General features: G+C 48.6%; 1 protein-coding gene across 2 annotated transcripts in view; it reads right to left on the reverse strand.

The window, feature by feature from the left end:
• Nucleotides 1-613: 613 nt before the first annotated feature.
• Nucleotides 614-22,264, reverse strand: part of PRKCH (protein kinase C eta) — a 116,460-nt gene continuing 94,809 nt past the window's right edge. The window contains exons 11-14 of one of the 2 annotated variants that reach the window (XM_013182973.3): nt 20,567-20,705; nt 19,559-19,747; nt 3,093-3,236; nt 614-1,629 (exon numbers count right to left, since the gene is read on the reverse strand). In XM_013182973.3, coding sequence (XP_013038427.3) covers nt 1,483-1,629; nt 3,093-3,236; nt 19,559-19,747; nt 20,567-20,705 — 619 coding nt within the window. In that variant the 3' untranslated portion in view covers nt 614-1,482. Of the gene's footprint in view, nt 1,630-3,092; nt 3,237-18,069; nt 18,205-19,558; nt 19,748-20,566; nt 20,706-22,264 lie in introns of those variants that run through there. The other variant, XM_048066092.2, reaches the window with a different exon arrangement.

Here is a 22,264-nt window from a genome sequence, read left to right on the forward strand (position 1 = left end):
GAAGAAATGCAGGAAATAAAGAGGGAGATTTGGTACAATACACAAGCACAAAGGCAAGAAGTGTCCGAGGGTAACTGAACCTGTGCCCCACCTCTCAAACACTTCAGCAAATGGTTTAGGGATGGAAGTAAAAGGTAAAAGTAAAGTAAAAGTAAAAACTCTTTTGCAAGAGGTTTTAAATCCTTCTCCAGCAATTCATACCAGCTCAAGAAAGAGGTTATAATCCTGACATAGCAGCTTCAAGCCCAGCATGGAACACGAAGTTGTGCCATGGAGCTACAGAAAAATCACTCAACTTCCAGAAGAGCACAGAAATCACAGAACTATCTCCTAGTGTGATTTTTGTCTGATTTCTGCAAACTGCACTAAAAAATTGCCTCAGTCTGCCTGGCAGAGGCTTGAGGCTGCAACTGATAAGAAGTGCCCTGTGAGTAATAAGCCCTTAAATCTAAACCAAACCGAGTCACCCCGTTTCTTAGATAAGCCTTATCCTTCTCATGGGAGAAAGTTGTCCTTTTGTGTTACCTATTGGTCAACGACTTTGCTTTCAAGGAGATTGCCAGCTCTGCAGCTCCCATCACAATAATGCTACAAATAAATTAAGCACTACCACTTTGGATCAAAATTTTAATGAGGCACTAAACCCACAAAAGGGGCTCTGTATAGCATAATTAAATAGAATGGGCGTAAATAAACAGTAAGGTTTTACTAGTTACATTATAGTTGAAAACAGCTGGGATGCAAAGAAAGGAGCATTGAAGATGCATGATGTAAAAAGGCATTTCACAGAATGCAAACACTAGAACTTTTCATATCGCACAAACAGTAAAACACTACGAGCACGTGACTTCCCTTTGATTTGGAAGAATCTGTGTGGGGCACAGGGCACTTGTTTTTTTCCTTCTGCTAGTCAGCACAATGAAATATTTCACATAGAAACCCAAACAGCGGCAAAGAGAGCCATTTGTCCTTCAGAAAGAAATAAATACTTCAGAAACAGGTAAAGTCAGTAGGAACATCTGGTTCGGCCAGGCCATGGGATGCTGGTTCATGGCTCTGAAACGCTGGACAGTGCTGGGACTCCACGAAACAGCCTTGCAAACAATCAGAATTATTACAAGTCCGTTTGGCTCAGAGCTGCAAGACGCTTGATTTGTGCTCACGCCAACTCCTCAAATCCACTGCAGGCTGCAAGCGATGACATTCAGGCTGAGCCAACTAGCTCAGTATTCAATTCTCCATCTGCATCAGCTATTTACAGTATCACGTTTGTTCCACCCCTGTCAATATTTGATCAAAGAGCTGAATAAACCTACAAACACAGGAAGGTTTCAATTTCACATTAAGGTAATGTTGACAGTGGTGCTGCTGTATCATGTAAAGTCAGTGCACTGTTACTTCTGGTAACTGAAATTTCTGGTAAACCTGGTTTTCATTGCATTTCCCGCCAGTCCTCTGAGCAGCCCTTCCTCAGAGCCATAGCTATTGCTGCAATTCCGAGCTTGTGAATGAAAAGTTTCTAAATTCATCTTGGTTTATCATCGGAAGAATTCCTTCTTCAATGGGAGTCAGAATGGGCTCCTCTTTTATAAAATCTGGATCGAAGTTGCTCACGTCATCTTTGGATTTCTGTCAAATGGAAAAGACAAAGGGAAGAGACGTCAGAAGTATGTATCATCTGCCTGACACTCGCTCTGCATCTTTACTCTGGTCTTGAGCGCAATGAACCCAGGCAAACCTTACTGAGAGTTTTTTCTGGGGTTGGACTGGGAGCAGCTGAGTTGCCCCACAGAGCCTTGTACAGTATAAAGGCTTTTAGAGCCTCTGCAGGCTTTTGACAGGCAAACCCCTCTCTGATTTAACTGATACTACCTCTGAAAGGTTGCTTACCCCGACACGGCAGGGCAGGGCACATAAATCAACTCCCTGCCTCAAGTGTCAGCACAGACCCAGCCATTCAAAGTGGTTATCAGCAGTGTTTCCAATTAGCTGACTCCACACAGCCCTTCCTTATCTGCAGAGCGTCTCAGCTGGGTTTGCTGGGGGGGAGGGGGGTACACTCCTCTATGTGCGAGTCATTAAACTTGCACAATAATGAATTACTAGGTCACAGGAAGACAAATGGCTTGCCTCCAGGTGCTGGATTCCTCACTGCACCATACAAAGTGGAACTGTTTACAGTGCACACAAACAAACGGAGTTTGTGGCACATTTTGACAAGGCATGTGTTTTTCCTGCATCCAGAACAAGATCTTTTATTGACGCTGAAGTCTAACGTTTCCAGATTCTGCCCAGCTCACGGATGGACTGAGGAGGCTCCCTTAGCCTTTCATTCAGGTCAAGAAGCAACTCCAGAGCCTGGCCTCGTGCTGCTGCAGTTCCCCTGGATGCCTGGTCCCACACCCAGGGATCTCCACGGAGCAGGACTGAGCACTGCAACTAAGAGTTAGCAGTGTGACCACATCATGGGACACGGCCACCCCAACCGAGAATTTCAAAGGCAGGGAGGCCACAGAGACGACCCTGGAAAGTCCCTCCACAGGGAGCAACATCTCTTATCGTGGAACATCCCTTGGGCTGTGTGGCACTGGGAAAAGGGGCAGCCCTGTGTCCTCTGCAGCCTGTTTGCCATGTGAACCACTCAGCTGATAGTGGCCTGAGCAGGGAGCACTCTGCTGGGTGCTGTGCACAGAGAGACAAAAACAGAGGTGATGTGTATAGAGAGACAAAAGCGAGGCGGCCCAGACCCGAAGAGGCAGATGGAGTGGGCAGAACGAGGATTACTTACCCTGTCTTATATTTGGGCAAGGCAAAGGGCCTGATCTGCTGCATCTGCTCTTATAAACCTGCATCTTTTGGCATTGAGCTGGTTTGAAAATCCAGCATGGAAGGGAAAAGCGACCTGTACAACATCTTGTGGCCAACCAGCGGCCAAGCCAAGACCATAGACCCCACCTCCTGGGTCCCACGCCAGGGCTTTCATGTCAAGGTTGCCCTTCTCCTTTTGGGTCTCACAGCAATAAACGTGCTCAAAACACCCAGAAGAGAAAAAAATAACAAGACCCTTTCCCCCATCCCTCCCTCTCACGTACAATTCGGGGCCTGAACGGTGGCTCCATCTGGCGCTGGTTCAGCAGGTCCCAGTCCAGCTCTTTGAAGTAGGGGTGCCGCAGAATCGCGCTCTCGCCGCCCAGCGCCGGGCTGCCCAGCCGCATGCTGGGGTTCTTCGTCATGAACTGCAAAACAAAAAGGGCTGTTTGTTTCCTCCCGTCCGGCAGGGCCACGGGAGAAGGACCCATTAGCAGTCGCACAAAAGCTTGTCCTCAGCTTTCCTGTTGAACCCAGTTGCTGGCCAGACTTCTCGATTTCATTGTACTGGGACTGTGTGCAAAGACCTTGACTCACTCTCTACAGGAAGCAGTTTGGGCGTATTTCTCCCTGATCCCTTCTATTTCAGTCAAATCCTTGGTTACCACAACAAGAAAAGAAAGTCGAAGTGCATCGTTTGCAACATTGTAGATGTTGCACAGCGTTTTGGGAGGTTATTTATTTACATATTAATTTCTCAGGAATACAAGCTCGCTCTCAAATGCTGCTCGCCAGCCAGCCAGGCTTTGGACTGGAGTCAGTCCCGAGCTGTGTCTTTTTCCTAAACCTCAGCTTGCTGAAGTGCAGCCAGGAGCCTACGCTTTCCTTCCTGTCATCTTAGGAAACAGAGGAAAATGAGCAAGGCGCTGGCTTTCACAGCTCCCAGAACCCTGAGCAGATAGACGAATGCTTACAGGTGACCGTCCCCTACTCTCCATGGCGAAACTCCAAAAGAGGGTTTCCTTTTGTAACGTTTTTTACTCTGCTACTAGTGAAAACAGATCTCAAACTCCAGCCAAAGTGCCCCGATTTGCCAGGGAGCCCTGAGAAAAGCCATCGATCATGCACACAGCGCAGAGGGCCGTGGCGGGTGCCCTTTAGATCCTGACAAGAGTGATGAAGTGTGAGCGCTACAGGTATTTCGTAAGGGGAAAGAAATAGTGGGGGAGGAGGGGAATCCTTTCCCAAGGCAGGAAAAGAGCTCGTGTGCTTGTTAATTTAGGGTTATAGTTCTTAAAACTTCAGTAAAATGCAATCTTTTCCTTCCCCTCGAGTATTTCTAATTCATTAGAGAAATCAGGTTATGGTTAAACCGGGAAAATAGCCACTTGTATTTGCCTATTGAAACAGCAGCATAAAGCTTCACTCTGGCGGAGGTGTCCAGACGATTTCCTTGAAGATGAAAGAGCATTATGTTCAGCAAACAGCCGAACCAGCCAAACCAGACAATCGGTCACTGTTTCAGGAATGACCAAGTCTGCTGCATCTCTGCCGTGGGGAAGTGAAAAGAAGGGGAGGTGCAGGGAGAGACGAACATCGTTCTGAGCACAGGAGCTTCTCAGCAGGTACAAATTCTCCTAGGACGTGTGGCTAAAAGGTGTAGGCATTCCCTACCTAGAGAGGTGACAGGGAGAAGAAGAAAGAAGACCCATGGATTGGTTTTAGATGTCTCCCCAGTGCTCCTGTCCAGAGGGGGCTTCAGAACCCGAACGGATGGGATATCTGCAGGGTATCTGCAGCTCAGGGACCCCGCAGCAGCCCAAACTCTGCTGACATGAGCACAAAACCCCAGCTCCAACCTGACCTCCCTCCCGACCCCTCTGAGGACACGTACTGCCCCAGGACCCCCTACTGGACAGCTTTTCCACCATCCCACCCAAAACCATCAGCGGAAAGGGCTGCTGAGTGCACCCAGGACAGGAGCAAAGCCAGCAGGGCTCTCCTCGGCTGGGGCCTCCCCATGCTCTCCCTGAACTCCCCAGTTATGCAGTATTTTTCCAAGGTCAGGCAGGCCAAGTACAAGTACAACTTGTGTTTCCCCCTGACCCTTTCAACCTGCTTTTGTCCCTTCCTGCCAGCAGAAACCAAACACAATTTTTTTTTTTTTCCCAAGAAACTCTGGCCCAAAATTTCTGTGTGATTCTGAGCACCAGACAACATTTTGGTTTCCAAACCAGAAATGGGTCAAGCCAAAATTTCTCAGAGACCTGGTTCAGGCAAGCCTTTGCAAGTCTTTACCTAAACTTCTTTGGTTTGCAAAACAGGCCAGAAATCTCCTGTTAAACCCCTTTTTCTGTCTAGAAATTCCCTGCGCAGCTTCTTTGTCCCTGCAGATGGATATCTGCGCCTCACTAGCTGTGATTTGCATTGCTGGAACATCTAGAAAGCTCAAACAAGATCAGAGTTCGCTGGTGCTGGGAGTGGTAAAGACCAAAACAGTCCAAAAAGAGAAGACAAAAAGGAGAGAAGGAGAGCTGGGAATAAGTCCCATGTCTCCTGGCTCTTGACCTACCCCCTCCTCCATTACACCAGGAAGCTTCTGCTAAATGTGTGTGGGGAAAACATAAAAGAAATTAATCTCTGGAAAGGGTTGGTAACGTGCTTTGCTTGGGTTCCCATTCATGTTCAGCCATATAAGACCAAAAACCAAACTGGACTGCCCACTCCCAGACCAGTTCAGTGCCCTGGGATATAAAAGTGTGTTTACATTCCTGTTTGCTTGCTTTACTCAACATGATGCCAAAGTTGCACCAAGCAAAGGCACCCGCTGCAACAACCGGAGAGCCAAGGTAAATGCATTCCTCGCTGCTTAAAACACCCTTTTTGTTAGGACAATGAGGATTAGCCAAGGGCTGTCCCTTCAGCTGGGCTGTTTTGGGCTCTGAAAAACAAAACCCAACAGTCAAAACAAAATGACTGCTCGGAGTCCAGCAGCTGGCTCTGGTTTGTGCGCCCGACCTGCGTGGCGAGAAACCTCAGCTGACGCCAGGCAAAGGGCAACCCAGGCACCCTCTGCTCCGGGTTAGGTGCACAAAGGAGGCAGGAGGGGGGCGAATGCTTCACATTCGCCCACTGCTGCAACACGTCCTCCCGGCTGGCTGCTGAGAGTGGTGCCGGGCTGCCACAAACCCCCTCTGACTTAACCCTCGCCTCCGAAAACAGCGAGCTGACGGATGGGATGGGTACCCAGACACACAGCACCTTCCCCAGCTGCCAGGCACACGTTCAGCTGGAGCCCATATCCGTGGCTCTGCCCACGAAAGCAGCACCTGCGAAGCAACCAGCAGCAGGATAGGTGCAGCTGTGTGCCCAGAGCACGGGCACTGCCCCGTGCCCATGGGCTGGCTGTGCAGGGGGAAGCTTTTCGGAAATGCAGCTCATCTTTCACCTGATCCCTTCCGCTGCATTCAGAAATAGCCGAGCTCTGGAGCTGGAAGAGCCTTACAAAGTGTTGGCCCCACAAAGGCCAGAGTTCGACTCCTGCTTCACAATTAGGCTCAGGTTGGATAGTCCCAAGTGTCTTTCCAAGTACAACTCTCCAGTGCTTTTCGCAGGTGGCGAAAGAGGTCTGCAAAAAGCTTTTCGTGGCAAAATGTCACCTCATAATGTTTATTATCTCTAATTTTGCATGGTAATCTGAAATGCAGAATGAATCTTAGCCTCTGGCACGCACAGCCCCGTGAAGAAACAGAGAAAAAAATCCAACTGTAATACCAACAAGGCAAACCAGAGATGTTCCTGAGCAAAAGGAAACGCATAATCGCCCAAATCCAAAATGCCTCCCGGCAAAACCAATAGCAAGCCTATCAGTCTTCAGCCTGAAGCAGGCCATCGAGCCCTGCGTGTGAACACATCCAACCATGGGGAATGGGAATTATCCCATTCCTGGTGCAAAAAAGCCCCTTGGGGCATCGAAGAGCCCCTTTGGGCTTTGCCAGGCTGCTGAGCAGACTGGAGCGAGGCTCTCGCTGACCTCAGCTAACCCTCTCAACAACACCACGGCCAAAAGCAGCAGCTGGAACGAGCCAAAAACCCATGACTTCATGAAATCGTATGAAAACATTTACTGAAAGAAAACGCAGCAAGCCACGACAAGAAATTAAAGAGGTGGAGATCAGTCCACGGACGGCCCGTGAAGTTACAAGGAAAAAATGCAGAAAAAAGCAGCGCCAAGCACGGGGGAAAATCTGCGTCAGCCCTGGGAGCGCAGCCCGCCAGCAGGTGAGGGAGGGCAGGATGGATATCACTGCCACGGGGGTGTGGGGACCCCCGCACCAATCCTGCCCCCGGGCTGCTGCGTGCCCTGGACCCCGCTGGGGAACGCTCCAGGGCTCCCAGCCGTGGGGCAAGTCTGTGCTGGGCTTCCCCAGGGCTGCTCGTGTGCAGCGCTGCCACTTGTGTGTCACGAGGCAGGGCAGGTGATAAGTCGAATGGCTTGGAGGGCGGTGAAGGGCTGTTTGCAGACAGGTAATGTTTGCAGGCACTGATTTCCGTGAATTTACAGGTTGCCTTTCTCAATACTGGAATCCCGATAGGTTTTTATGTGACTCACTTGCGTGCGATTTGCGTCGGGATAATTCACGTCATCAGTGGTATTACATCAAACAGACTACATGAAGTTACAGCACGTTTTAGGAAGACACAAACAAATCCAGACCCCTTCCCAGAAGAAGTGCACTTCAGGAGAGGAATACAACCCCACCCTTCACATCATCAGCTATCTGAAAGAGGAGGAAAATGTTCTTGTACTAAAGAAAGTCGCAGATGTGCCAGCTCCCCCAGGACCCAGCTGCACCGGACAGGCTGTGTTTACCCCCTAAGAGAAAGCACGTGCCCCCGAGCAGCTCATCTTTCAAATGCAAGCCCACAGCAGAGACGGAGAAACATCCCTGTCCTGCAGACAGGGAGGAGAGGAGCGGAGAAACTCATCACTTTGCTGAGCCCTAGGCAGCGTGCCACAGATCTGACAGCAAACCCTCGGTCCCACCTCCTCTCCATCACAACTTCCACTTGCCTCCAAGGGTCCCTGTTCGGGGCTGTGCGATCATCAGCCCCTAACTGCTAAAACAAAGCAAGACTTCCCAGCTCACGGCATTAACTTTTCCTGCCTGGTGGTGTTTCTGGTGTTGCTACCAAGGTGAAAAGCAGCAAGAAGGAGATTAACGCCCCGCAGCCTCCCCTCTAGTAACGAGGAGGAGCGGGGAGATCAGGAGATACCCGACATGCTCACCTTCATTAAGATTCATGAGCTAAACGAACAGGGCAGAAATTAACTCGAAAGGAAGTAAGATTTCTCAAAGATCCATTTGATCTCAGACAAAAGGGAATCGTTATATAAATAGAGCAATTACTCTAATTAAGGCTTCCCTCCATGAATCTCTCGGCTGAATGCTGCAGTTGCTGAAAACAGTTCGGTCACCCATTGTGTAAGGCAAACAAACCCACAGGCCGGGCTTTCGTTAGCCCTCACCCAGCCCTAACAAAGAGAAGACGGATGTATGGCTCTGGTTGTTAACGTCTGGATTATTTGTGATGATTGGAAGCCAGGAGGCTTTAGCAGAGCATTTTTTAATTATTTTTTTTTTTAATAAAAAGCTGCTTTTTTCAGTCAGTTTTGCATTTTGGTCTCTTGGGCAAGGCTCCCACCGCTCTCCATCACCACTGCACCAGGGCGATGCTCGCGGGGCTAGCTTGTCATGCAAGAGCAGCCCAGGGCTCGGACACACGAGCGGGTTACGGGGACCGAGGGCACCGGCACCTGGCCACGGAGCAGCTCTGGGACCTGTGCCTGCTCCAGCAGCACAGCCTGAGCTCACTGAGGGCTGTCCCATGAAGTGAGCAGGGTGAGATGAGAGCTCTCGCAGGGACCTGCTTGTCCGTAGGGCAGCTCAGGGCCCGGCAACTTAAACTGCAGCGATTTGGCTGTGGGTGTGAGGCAGGCATAGGGAGCCCGAGTCCTAAGACCTGCAGCGAGAACTGTGCTGCCGAGATCAGGGCTTGGGGTCACTGCGGTCTCCTGGATGCTGCCTCTGTTTTGCATTTGCCCCGACCGCAGCCGCTAGAGACCACACGGCATTTTGGCTTTCCACCCTGCAGGCAGCGGGACTGACTGCTAAAAGCCATGGCTTGTACCAGTGCAATTCATCGTGGTGCTGAGCCAGGCTAGGACCCACGTGTGCGTGTGGCACCTCTTCCTCCACATCAGGCTCCTAGCTACAGAAGTCCTTCAGTGCAGAAAAGGCCCGGTGAGCGCAGTGCCAGGACTCAGAGTACAGGACCGCCCTGAAAGCAACATGGGCGGAGGGAGACGGAGCATGAATTCTCAGTTATTTCCCCTTCCAAATAATATAGGAATGGGAAGGGAGGTTAAAACCAGTCGTCAGCCCTGCTCCTAAAAGCCAGAAGACCTCCAGAGGTCCCTCCCAACCTCAGCCATCCTGTGACACTAAGCATGACAGCAGTCACGTGCTAAATGTGCCAGCCGCAGGCAAGAAGGACGAAATGTCAGCTCAGGGGATATTAAGCAGAGAAATTTGCTCTTGCTCCCTCCCGGTGCAGAAAGGGCTGCTCGATGCGGCCGAGTCAAAGCTCAAGGGAACAAGGAAGATTAACTGCACTGCAAACAGTGCCGAGCGAGAGACTAGCAAAATAAACCACGTGGACAGAGCCCCTCACGTGTGGGACAGGCACATCTGGCTCCAAACTGCCTGAAGGTGCAACTTCGCTGACTATCACCCGGAGAGAACTCGGCCTAAAATGCAGAAATTAAATGGTGTTTGAATAGCTACAAACTTCCAAACCAAAAAATCTACCTGTTTCCTTGCCTTCTCCCACCCAATTTAACTCATCCCCACTACCGCAGAATAAAAAGGCCACAAGTACACAAACACCAAGCACGGGAGCTTTATACTGGCCCCCGAGGGCAGCCGGTGATTTTAGACACTTCTGCCTTTGGTACTCCTCTAATATATAATGAACAGAACTTAACTTTAGTCATTAGATCCGTGGATTATTTAACATAGGTTTCGGTCAAGAGGTCCCCCCAGAAATCTGTGTTTTCAGAACTGAGCAGTAAAACCCAGCTCCCACGTGGGTCACCTGCTGCAGGGGCTGCTCAGAGAGTCAAAAGCAGGCTGCCGGTTTTAAATCACCCCGCTCGGATTATAGATACAGCATGGGGATACGCAGGTCGATTACTAAATCGATACATCAATCAGGGTAACACAAACGCACAGAGGGAATGAGCAGCACACTTATTAACGGAGTGGGGGCATGATCCCACTCGCTTTTTAACCAGTGGTAAAACCTCCCTAGGGTTGCCCGGGAAAACAATTAATCCTTTTCTGATAGTCTTGTCAAGAGGAACCAGGCATTTATAACACAGCCCTGGGTGGCCTATTTACATAGGGTCAAGTACAAAGGGGACTAAAGTGCCCCCAGACAAACCTGTGAAGGCCAATTAGGAAAAAAAAAATCACAGGAAAATACTTCAAAGGAGCTTTTCCATGGTCTTGGTTACATTTTGATTCTTGTAATTTTAAAGTTCCTGAAAAGACACAGCGGGTCAGAAAGGTCAAAGCTGGAAGGACGAGGGGACGAGAAAGACCCCCAGCCCTGAATAGCTCGGCCAGTCGGAGATTTATGGTTCCTACCGAGGCGCTGAGACCTCCCAGTTAGACGCACTGGCTCGCTCCTCTGGGGCTGGGCAGCCAGAGATGGTCCCGGCTGCAAGGGAGGAAGGATTATTCTCATGGCCAGGTCGGAGCCAGGTTCTCAAGGGAATTCTCGGGCCTTCCCCCAAGATTAGGTTTTAATGAACTCCACCAGAATACCCAGGAGGGTCTATAATCACAGTGTCTATCTGGGGCAGAGCAGAGAAGTGAGCCCAGGCCACAGGTCTCAGGCTCGGCCGCAGGAATTGCTTCTTCCCAAGCACCTAAGAGCAAGCAGAAAAAGAAAAGGGGAAAAAAAAAAAAAAAGGTTGACACAATGAATGCTGCTTCACTTTTTTTTTTTTTTTTTCAATTCTCTGGCAGGAAAGAGAAGGATGAATCATAATTGACACTACAATAGGCAGGGTTAGGAGCTTTTGTTGTGAAGCAAATCTGAGCCTGCATGCTCTGGGCTTAAACAAGAAGCTAATTTCAGCCTATTGGAAAGGGAAAGGTAAAAGACCTCATGATGAAAGGTAAAAGACCTTCAAGATGAATTTGGCTCTGGCAAGCTACACGGGGATGGTATTAGCTTTCTTTCACAGTGAATTATTCAGAGGCATGAGACTATTACTGTGGGGAAGAGGAACACATCAGAGAGGGGTGTGATCAATCAACAGAAGAGATTGAAATCACTGGGGAGAACTCTTTGCTTTTCAAGAATTAAGAAACCAAGAGACAGCACACTGCAGAAATGGATACGCAAGCTCGAGCAAAAGAGGTATGCAGACAACCTGTGGTGGAGCTCAGCCTCGTCACTTAACCACGCTGCATGTTTATGGCAGAAATGGTTTAGGTGAGAGATCATTTAGAACTGCAGAATTCCTTCTGCTTGGGGAACAACCAGCTCCGGAGTCCTGCTTTCGCTGCACAGGTTCCAGAGCCAACCAGGAAATGCAAGATGAAAGCATTTTTAAAAACAAAACAAAGAAAAAATGTTTACACAGATCCAACGCAGAGTTCCACAGAGAGATTCAAATATCTGCCTGACTCTGACAGCCAAAGCTTAATCAAACTGCGAAAGGGGATTTATGGAGATTGCCAACTCTGAAGAGATGCCAAGGAGAATAATTTATTGGCATATTTGAAGGCATTTTTAATATCTGCCTTTGTTAGCTGGCTCCTCAGCTCCGAGAATAAAGCACTGAGCTCATCTAGCTCCCTCTTTGATTTCAGTGGGTCCACCATTGTGTTGTTCCTTCTCCTTTTAATCTCCTCCGTCTAGAAAAATCCTCCCGGCATCTGGTTCATTCAGACCCAGGTTCATTCTGGCTAGTCCAGCACTGCACGTGAAACAGATTATCTTTTTCTGCCCGTTTCAAAGAAAGAACCTGGCCCAGGCCTGTGGGATGCAGGCGCAAAGCAGAGACGTCTGCCTCGTGCAGTGACGTACGAGAAACGTAGGCAACGTTACACCATCACCATCTGGCTGCCCCGTTCCACACCTCGTCAGCGTTTAGGACAGGACTGGGGAGGAAAAACACAGGGGTTTGGTCGGGCTCACACAGCGGCCAAACTGACCGCCCAGGACTGAGGGAACAGGCGAGGCAGAAAGGCACCAGGAAGCACATACGTACTGCGCTGGGATGTGCCAAGCAAAGCAGAGCCGAGGTGTCTTGAGTCATACGTTGCTTGCTGCAGCACGCAGGGAGGATGCGGACACCTACCGTGGCCGCGAGCCGACGACAGCTCTGACTGGTTCTGACCTCCCTGTAGCCAGGTGGGTTGGACCCCAAGCAAGGACAGTGCATGGAGAGAAGAAACACCTCCAAAGAACAGCCCAGAAGGCCTCACCCTCCGTGATGACTTGCAGAGGCGAGCGGCTGTGTACCGCAGGCAGCCGGGACCACGCACATCTCTCCTGGACTCAGATGTCTAAGCAAGCAGTCCCTTCCCTCTGCTCCTCTGTCACTGCAGGCTGCTTGCTTGGGTCATGTTCAAAATCTGCCTCTAAGTCTTTCTGCTGCGAAAACTCCCTTCTCACCTCATTAATGACGTTTTCAAGTTGCTCACAGCCGTGGGGCCAGTCTGGCTCAGCAGCAAGCACACACCGAGCAGAAAGCCTTCCTGAAAACAACATGTGTAAAAGAATCTCACCAAGATTTTAGGCTGTCATGTACAAAAGGGGTGCTCACCAAGATTTTAGGCACTCATGGTGGCATCCCCTCGCCATGGAGTTTATTCCTCCCATGGCACAGCTCAGTCGTCACTTTGCTTTCTGCAGCTGGGCCTGGGTGGAGCGCCCTGGGGGATTTTTTTTTTTAATTTCTTTCCGATTTTCTTTCTTCTCAGCCTGTTACAGTAAGTTCACACAGCACAGCCGGGGTCTCCAAGGGCTCTGCTGGAGCCATTAGCCTGTGTCCAACCAAACCGAGCTGCCCCGTGCTCTGGCCTCACCAAGTAATACAAGTTCCTCGGAATTTCTTTGAACTGGTAGGAGATAGCCACTCTCAATCTGCACTCCCCAGATATGCCTGGATTTGATTTCTACACACACAAAAATAATATTTCTCCCTCATTACGAGCCACCACTCCTAATTCCCGAGAAACAACGGAAAACACCGCTCGTTTTCACTGGAAGAAAGGTCAGAGGAGGGTACACTTCACATTTAGGTTTTCCTCATCTCTTACCACCTGGAGAAGTAGAGAAGAGCTCCCAGACTCCCACCTTTCCTACTGTCATTTAACGTATTTTCTACATATGAATAACCAAACAGCATAAAGCACTCCTACAACCGACTACCAGTGCCTTCTAACTTAACTTCTTGATTTTAAGGTAGAATTTGGCCACATTTCCAGTTAGATGTGCATGCTTCCCTCCTCCCTCCCCAGCTAGAGAGAAATCCCTGCTGAACAACACACTACCTCTGACACAACGCCACCAGCAGTACGGTGTGGGAGCCCTCGGTGGGCTCCTGCCTGCCTTGGCACTTACCGGAGGGATGGAGGGACCTAAGGCGGCCCCATACCTGCTCTTCTGGGCAGCCAAGGAATGACAAACTTCTGCAGAGAGTTTTGAGTGGCTTTTTTAATTAGCAAGACGAAAATTGGCTGTTGTGGAATGGCCCCAATCTCTCTCTCTCCCTGAATTAAGTGACTTGCCGCCATCTGCACTGCGACATTCCTGAGCCCTTTCTTGCTCTCCAGAAAAATCCGTGTGTGCTGCCTCCTCAGAAAGGCGGATGAGCTGCCTTGCAGCACTTGGTATTGAATGCTGCTGTATGCACTAGTTGTACACACAAGCCAAAAAAGCTAACTGAAAAGACTGAGTTTCTTGGGTTCGGTCTGTGTCGTGGGCTCACAGGAATGGGAGAAGGCTTTACCTTCTAGAGCAGGACTTCTTTGACTTCTAGATCAGGCTTCAAGGCTGTCTGGAGACCATGTGGTTGGATTTAAAGTGTGGCACTTTCAACCATTCTCCCTCCTGCTGCTCCCGAGATCCACACAAGCTCCCTCCCAGCTGCTGACAAAAGCCAGGCAGGAGGTCCCAGCTCCATCCCCTTGTGCTCCAACAGCCAAACCTGAGTCCATAAAACTTGGGCCGTCAGAGCAGGACCTGGCTTCAGCTGACCCCCAGAACATCCTTATTAACCACAACTGAGTTTGAAGCCCTAACCCACAGACACTACAGCCCCTTGGTGTTAGCCTGGCAACACCAAGGGGATTTTAACCAAGTCTGCAAGAGCAAAGCATAACACGGGGTGGGTGTTTAGACTTAAGCGGTGTTGTCGGGGTTCAGATGGCGCCAGAGGAGCCGCGGGGGAAGTGAACCCTGTAACACAAAGCAGCAGAGACTTCAGAAAACCAAAGCATTTGCCTTTTGACTCAGCGTCACTTCCAGGCTATTATTCTCTAGAATAACAGATTAACTTCAGGTTTCTCTTTTGCATCCTATTCACTGTATTGCTGACATCATTTCTTCTTTGAAATACGGGTCATGTTTGTTCTCTCAGTGGAGCTCCCTTACCTTTCAATCCCTCCTCCTCCTTCTAACACAGTTACGCTCTTCGCACTAATCCTCCAGCATCTGTACCACCCTGTGCTGTTCCACCTGCACTGCCTGGGACTGCAGGCTGCTAAAACCACAGCCAATTTCCTCTGCACCTTCCTCTTCTCTTGCCTGGTATTTATTTTTCATATGAAAGCCACTCAGAAGGGGAATCACCATTTTTGCCTAGTCTTAACTCTGAGAGAGTCTTCTCCAAAACACTTGTGTTTAGCCAGCTGGAGGGTGAACAGGCATTCATCTAATTCGTGTCCCCAAAATATCCAGCCACATGCACGGCTGCACTTTTTGAAGGAGCATTTCAGCTAGACCAGAAGTGCTTCGGAGCTCACATTATGAGTGGAGGTTGGCACACAAATGCCAAGAGACACCCTCAGCCTCACTAGGCTCAGCTGCACCAGGAGTTCAGGAATCCAGGGTCTGAAGGCAGAGCCAGGTTAACACCTCCCCAGGGAGATGCTGCTTCCTAAGCCCCTGCTGTCACCTGGCCCTGAGAATGAAAACATCCAAGGTGTAACTCCTCATCCAAATCTCCAAGCCTTTGGGCCAACCGTTCAGCTGATCAGTCCATGGAGTGACTCAATAGACCTGGCTCTTCTCTCCTCACCTGACAGCAGACTTGGAAAGGAAAAGCCCTGCAGCTTTCCCTGAGAGTTTCCTTCCCATTACACCACTGGCTTTTGAGCCCTGATTCTCCTTATGTCTCTTCATTCTCCCCTCCAACCAAGCCCGACTGTTACAAAGACAGCGCGACTGGATTGCGTTTGAAAGTCATACACGAAGCAAGAGAAACCTGTGCCAAAATACAACGCACCCTGCTTCTGGGAAACAAGAGGACTGTATTTCATTTTACGACTCAGCTTAATCCCAAAGCCTCCAGCTGCCTGGAAAGCCACCCTCTTTGCTCAAGCACTTTTTGCTAGTGACAATTCACAAATTCAGAAAATCAACACACCAGAACAAAGCAAACTCCGGCTGCTCTCTCACCATAAAAGATATGGCGCAGCAATCTCTGCTCTCAGAAAGTCTCTGCTTGCTCAGGAAGTTTCTCTTTCACAGCCTCTTCATCCTCAGGCACTGGTGATTACTCAGCTGATAGCAGAGAGTATTTGAAAGAATTATTTGAAAGAAAGCAAAAATTACTTTCCGGTTGAGATGAAATGGTCTGAATCCATTCAGCAGTAATTTTCCTTTTTTGCATTTTTTTCCTCCCACAAGCAAATCCATTCCCAGTTAGACTTGCTCACACAAGAAGCAGGAGAGCTCAGTTTGAGCCCGCTCTGCCTGACTTGAACCATCATCATTCCACCGATTCCCCAGTGACACACGCCAGCGGTGTAGGGTATATGAGTGGGATTTCCTTCTTTCCTCCTCTGGGAGCATCGACTCCAGCAAAATCCTGCTGATTTACACCGATTTAGCTCTGCCCTACTTCCAGAACTTGAGGGAAAATACCAAGGACAAAAAAATAAAAAGGGAAATAGGTAAAATTTTCTTCTAGAGCACAAATGTTTCTGCTTTGAATTCTAAACAAGGTCCAAGGGCACTGAGTTTGTTTTTGTTTTCCTCGGTAGCGGTGCTCAAAGCCACATCAGGAACACCCACCCATCTAAATGAGGTCCTACGGACGTATCTTGGTGATTATCAGGAAACTGCGAAGACGAACAGGATGCAATCTTCAGAAATCAGGTGATTTCTCATGGGGGGAAATCGGTGACACACAGTGATGGTAAACGAAAGCAAAACAAAATAACAGCATCCATGAACCATGTCCTAAAAACTATTATCCTTGTTTATAATGAACCTCTTCATGAAGACAAACCGATCAAGTGCTTTCTGAACCTAGCTATGTGCACTTGTAGAGAATCTCTTAGCACCTACACCTAATCGCCTCTTCCTGGCTGGGGAATTTGATTTCAGTTTCCGAGCTTTGCGTCACTCAAGTGCTAAGTGAATTCTCACTAGTCCTGTTCAAGGTTAGAGGCCAGAACTTTTAGTGAGGGGATGATCCAATTATTGAGGCTATTAAGGCCTCGGTCTGCAATATGAGAGACCCCAGGTTTAATTCCCTGGTCTTCCATAGATTTCCCATGCCGTGTAATTACTTATAATCATTTTTGTCACTGCAGCAGTTGACTGCCCTGATTTTCCAGAGCTCTTAATATCGTGGGCTAGAAAGCACTGTCACAGCTGTAAATCAGGGAGTTCGAGTTCACTTTCTGTTGAGATAAACCCAGTAGTGACTATTAGTGTGAACAAGGATGCTCACACAGCAATGATGTTATATTTACTAAAAATAACATTAACATCAGAAGTAATGATAAGCAAATCTACTTATTTAGCAGCTAGAAAACCTAGTATCTTCTGTGAAAATAGCTACAAGGGAACAAAATGGGTTCCCCACTCTGTGTTACACTGACTACTAAAAATACTGTCCTACTGACATACTATCGGTACACTGCAAATATAGTACACAGCAGCGATCGCATTTGTTACCATTCAAAAGAAATTAAAGCATGTATTTTTTTTTCTTTTCAATCTAGAGCCCAGAAAATCTCATGACAGGACGCTTCCTTCATGTTAAAGTCAACGTGCTCTGATGCTTCTGAAACACCATGAGAACGAGGAGGAATTAGGGAGCTCTTCTAGCTAGCAGGTCTGAGCCCAAAAGCAGCCACTGAGACATTGCAGAAATTCCGGCTGCAGTGAACTACCACCAGTGCTATAAAACATGACACAAAATTCACCTCCAGGTAGCAGCCACCCAGGGAACGGAAACACTGAAGAACTGAAGGTGCAGTAAAAATTTCAATTCTCTCCTCCCATCAGTTAACCACAAGGCTCCTGGTTAATGCTCCAAATTTCATCCTTCTCCCTGGAGTTACAGTCATCTCCTGAAAGCGCAGTGCTTCTCCTGAGCCACACGTGAATTTCGAAGAGGCAGTTTTGCTTTCATTTGGGTTTCACCAGCAACATGTGATACAGCTGACAAGCAGAGTGGCAGGAGAGACCTTTTGCAGGTAAGTACCCAGCGGTAGCTACGTTAATTTTGCAGTTTTTGAGACGCTTAGTCAACCTCTATTTAAATCCTTGGCTCCCTCTTTCTCCAGTGCCACTCCTCATGCTGTTTTTTGCTAATCCCAGAAGAGATCTGCTGTTGAAAGTTTGGGTCTGAATATGGGTTAGAGCAGCTTTGTGTGAATGAAGTTTGTGCTGGCTGCTTCTACGAGGTTCCAATCAGAAAGAGGAAAATCAGCATTTCTTCATTAAGAGGCTAAAATGCAAATCGTATTTTAATATACCCTGAAATTCCTGATACGATGAGCATCTATCTGGCCCCATTCTACCACTTTTATACAAGACACCTGCCACAAATCTACTCTACTATTACCGATTATTGCAGAAAAGGAATCGACTCACATATTCAAGAGTACCAATTCAATGACAGAAAAGGCAATGAGTCAGAACTTCATTTTTTTTATTTTAAACTGTTGTAGATCATTTCCATAGACCAAGAGGGCCTTCAGCATGACAAGCGATACCTCCTGAGCACATCATGAGATTGCAGAACAGAACCCTTTGCCTCCTCAGGAACTGGACTTTACGCTCAGTTGATTTCTGTCAAGTTTATGAGATGCATTTTCAGCTGCAGCATGTAATTGCCGATTTACTATCTGACAGAAAGCTTTCAGGAGAAATCTTCCAACTTCTGGCTACTAGATTAAAGATCTGACAAAACCAAACTCTCATCTCTTTTAAATGGTCCTGTAAATCATTCATTATCCCATTTCTTTGAGTCAGTTCTCCACATGTTATTATGAATTGCTATCTTATCCAACTATTTCTCTGGCCCTCTATTAACACAAAATTTAGTGGTATTAAGACTTCAGTGGATGTATATTCACAGTGCTTAAAAGTATTAGGTGATGTGATCATCAGCAGGAAGTAGTCAGTAGCTGAACAGCCAACTCAGGTCCCCTGGCTCCGTGGTTAACACCCTTATCATTGAATCACCTTTTGATTCATGACAAAGCCAGGGAGTTCCCGTACGCTAGGCAGTGTTTGTACATGCACAGCCTGAAATCTTAGAAAGTTTCATTCCCGTGTCACAGGCAAAGATACGAGGCACAAGATAAGAGAGAGACTGGGAAAATTCAGGAATACATGCCAGGACTACAACAAGGACTAGGTGTAGCCAGCAACAGCTCTTCTCAAACTGGTTGCTGTGCAGACCCTTTTTTTCCCCCCAAACACACAAAAATCAGAAACCTTTGCATGCAGGTAGACAGCAGTCCAACAAAGGATTTTCAGGAAGACTTTACTTCATTGACACTCTGGTCACATGGGAATCATAAAACTGCAGAATCACAGGATGGTTTGGGTTGAAATGGACCTTAAAGACCATCTAGTTCCAGCTCCCTGCCATGGGCAGGGACCCCTCCCACCAGCCCAGGCTGCCCAAAGCCCCATCCAGCCTGGCCCTGAACAATTCCAGGGATGGGGCAGCCACAGCTGCTCTGGGCAGCCTGCGCCAGGGCCTCACCTCCCTCCTTGCGAAGAATTTCTTCCTTGTATCTAACCTAAACCCAGCCTTTTGTTGTTTAAAACCATTACCCCTTGTCCTGTCGTACAGCCACTGCTGGTAGTACTGTGTATACCTGCTCCTTCTGTTCTGGAAGATGACCTTATGCTGTAAATCATTAAGCCAGCAAGGGAATGCCCAGAGAAGCAGACATGCACACACTGCCTGCCAAGTTGGCTGCTGAACCATATAAAGGACATAACTGTGCAAACACACTGAAGTGTGGCAGGATTTTTTTTTTCAGTTTATCCTTCATTCCAAGATAAGAAAGGGTCAGGGTCAGGGAAACCGCGATTTCTGAGCTCCCATCCCCCAGCCCTGTTTTCTTTTGCTAGATTTAGGCTGAAGAAAGCCAGGAGAGGATGCAGACAAGCGGCCGAGGGAACTCACCGCTTTGAGGATTGCCACTGCGTCCTGCTGGAGCCACGTCGGGTAGACAACTTCGTCGTTCAGAATGGCCTCGAAGAGGTCGTCCTCGTTCTCCGCCTCGAAGGGCGCGTGGCCGCACAGCATCTCGTACAGCAGCACACCCATGGCCCACCAGTCAACATCGGGGCCATACAGCATCTCTTGCAGAATCTGAAAAAGGGATGGGAATGAAATAGCACCCCTGGAGCTTCTTAAACTGAGCAGGGGAAGAAAATGGGTTTGGAAACATCAGTGCTGAAGATCTTGCTAAGAGCTAGCAAGCCTGGCTGGATGTCCAGGAACATTTATGTGACCTCAACCTGGGAACCCCCTGATCTACGCTGAAGTACAACAGATCCATTAAGCAAGGGCCGAATTAACTTGGCTGCTCACTGGGTCATCTTGGAAACAATGTCTTCAAAATTAGGCTAGGTTTTATCAGGAGCAAAAGGGGCTTTTCAGCTATCCTGCTGAGCCTCAGAAGTGGAGGAGCAGCCATGTGCATGGGCTGACACCGCTTTTTCCCTGCCCCAGGAAGGAAAAGTGTACACGGCTCCAACAGCAACACTTTCAGCTGGGGAGGGGAAGGAGCCTGAGTGTGCAAGAAGGCACAAATGCCAACCACAGACAAAAATCATCTGGCAGCATCTGGAGGACAGCTGTTTCTTAAAGAGGTGTTTATTAATTTTGTTGTGAGGTTGGTGAATGACAGGGAAGGGGAGCAGGTAGAAAACAGAACTGGGAAATGAGGGAGAATTCAATCTCCTTTCAAATCAAACTGGGACAGTATCTGTGTGTGTCTCTTTCTCAATTTTTTTTACAGCTGTGGCTTCACTTTTTATCTCACCTTTCCTTAAGAAAAATATATGCTTATCTTGGTGCCTAGAAAACTTTGCACCCACCAGACAAATAAGGTGTAGCTAAAGACTCCAGAGAGCACACTAGTTGCTCAAAAACAAGTTTGCTTCGCCAAAGAAAGCTTCCCTATACCTCAGGAGCAATGTAGTCTGGTGTACCGCAGAAGGTGGCTGTGGTGATGCCATCGTGAATGCCCTCTTTGCACATTCCAAAATCTGCCAGCTTGCAGTGCCCCTCGTAGTCCAGCAGCACGTTGTCCAGCTTCAAGTCCCTGCAACGAGAATCATTCGCCGAGTTGCTACGTGCTTGGAGCGGCCCCAGCACAACTGGAGGCAGCGTCCCAGGCCTCACAAGCTTAACCTGTAAACTGGACAAGCCTCATCATCATAAAAAAATAAACAGAAGTCATGCAGGAGGGGTTTTCTTTTGCCTCATCTCTTACAAAAGGGAGGGAGGAACAAACATCATTCTGCCGAACGGCATTTAAGATGGGCAGGTACTATACGAGTTCGCCCACATGGCTTTCCAAACGCACCACAAGCCCGACTGGCAGAGCTCCTGCTCACTCAGCTCGGGGACTCACTCACTGGAGCAGAGGTTGCCAGAGCTGTCAAATTGCGTAAGGATGCTCTGATGCAGCAAAACGCGCCGCACACGACACGCTCCAGCTCGGCAAAGCGCCGCGCCGGCGGGGAGCAGATCCTCGCTTCTCCCACGGTGTAGGGTTTAGGTCCCGGACTTCCCTCTGTTGGGGTAGACCTGACTGATAAATCCCACCTGGCATTTTGTCCAAGCTGAGAAGGAAAGAAAGTCCCTGCCAACACAGTGCCACGTGGGCAGGGTGAAGTTTAAGGCTTTACATCCCGTGCTGGCTGAAAGTCTTCCCACGTGTACTGATCCCAGCCAGACCGTGCTAACGAAGAACCAATCTTCCCCCGTGGTGCTTGTTGGGGTCAGTGCCTCCTCGTTTCATACCTGCTTCCTGTCATGAGAGTCCCGCAGCCAAATGCCATAGCAAACAAGCCACGGAAAAGCATGTTTTCCAATACCTCACCTGCAACAGCCTGCAAGCACCTAATCAAAAGCAGGCTGCCAAAATGACAGAGCCCTCACAAAGCTTATCAGGGAGACTGCCTCAGGGATCAGCCTGCAGTTCCAAGCGCTGTCAGGACCATTACCAGAGAGCACAGGGTCATCTGCAGACTTAGGCAATGCCTTCCTAAAAATACATACTGGCTCTTGGCACCTCCGCTTTTCAGCTGTCAGACGAGCTCTAGGCACTGTCACAGATGGAGGAAAGCAGCTACGATGGGAGTGCAAATAGGTCACATTTCTGGGTTTTGTGTATTTCATTTTTTTATTTTATTTTTTACAGGTTTGAAGAAAACCGCACCAGTGGGGGCCAGAAAGGCATCTTGCTGGCTGAGCATACCTGAACACAAATTTATGCTGCTTCTCGCACGAGATACACTTGAACATCTCTGTCACAGAATGAATTTCCAGGTCACAGCTCTTCCACAGAAGCTATCTCAGGTATGGCTAAACTTTGCCCAAGAGCTTTGCAGTCCTCACAGCAGTTCTGCAGCAGGGAAATGTTACCACCATTTTGCTGAGATGGAGGACGGGCTCATAGGCTTAGACAAAGCAACTTTCAAAGGCATTTGGATGACCAGATAGAAATAGAAAAGTAAATACATCTGAGGGGGCCTTTATGAAATCAGGGCCCCTTTATGAAATCCATGTTAGAACTTGATCCATTTTGTCTTCTGGTTGGACAGCCATTTCCCTGGAAAGTGGGAGCAATGGAGAAGGTGGTAACATAGGTGGCAT

This window comes from Anser cygnoides, chromosome 5, assembly GCF_040182565.1.
Source record: "Anser cygnoides isolate HZ-2024a breed goose chromosome 5, Taihu_goose_T2T_genome, whole genome shotgun sequence".
Lineage (NCBI taxonomy): Eukaryota > Metazoa > Chordata > Aves > Anseriformes > Anatidae > Anser > Anser cygnoides.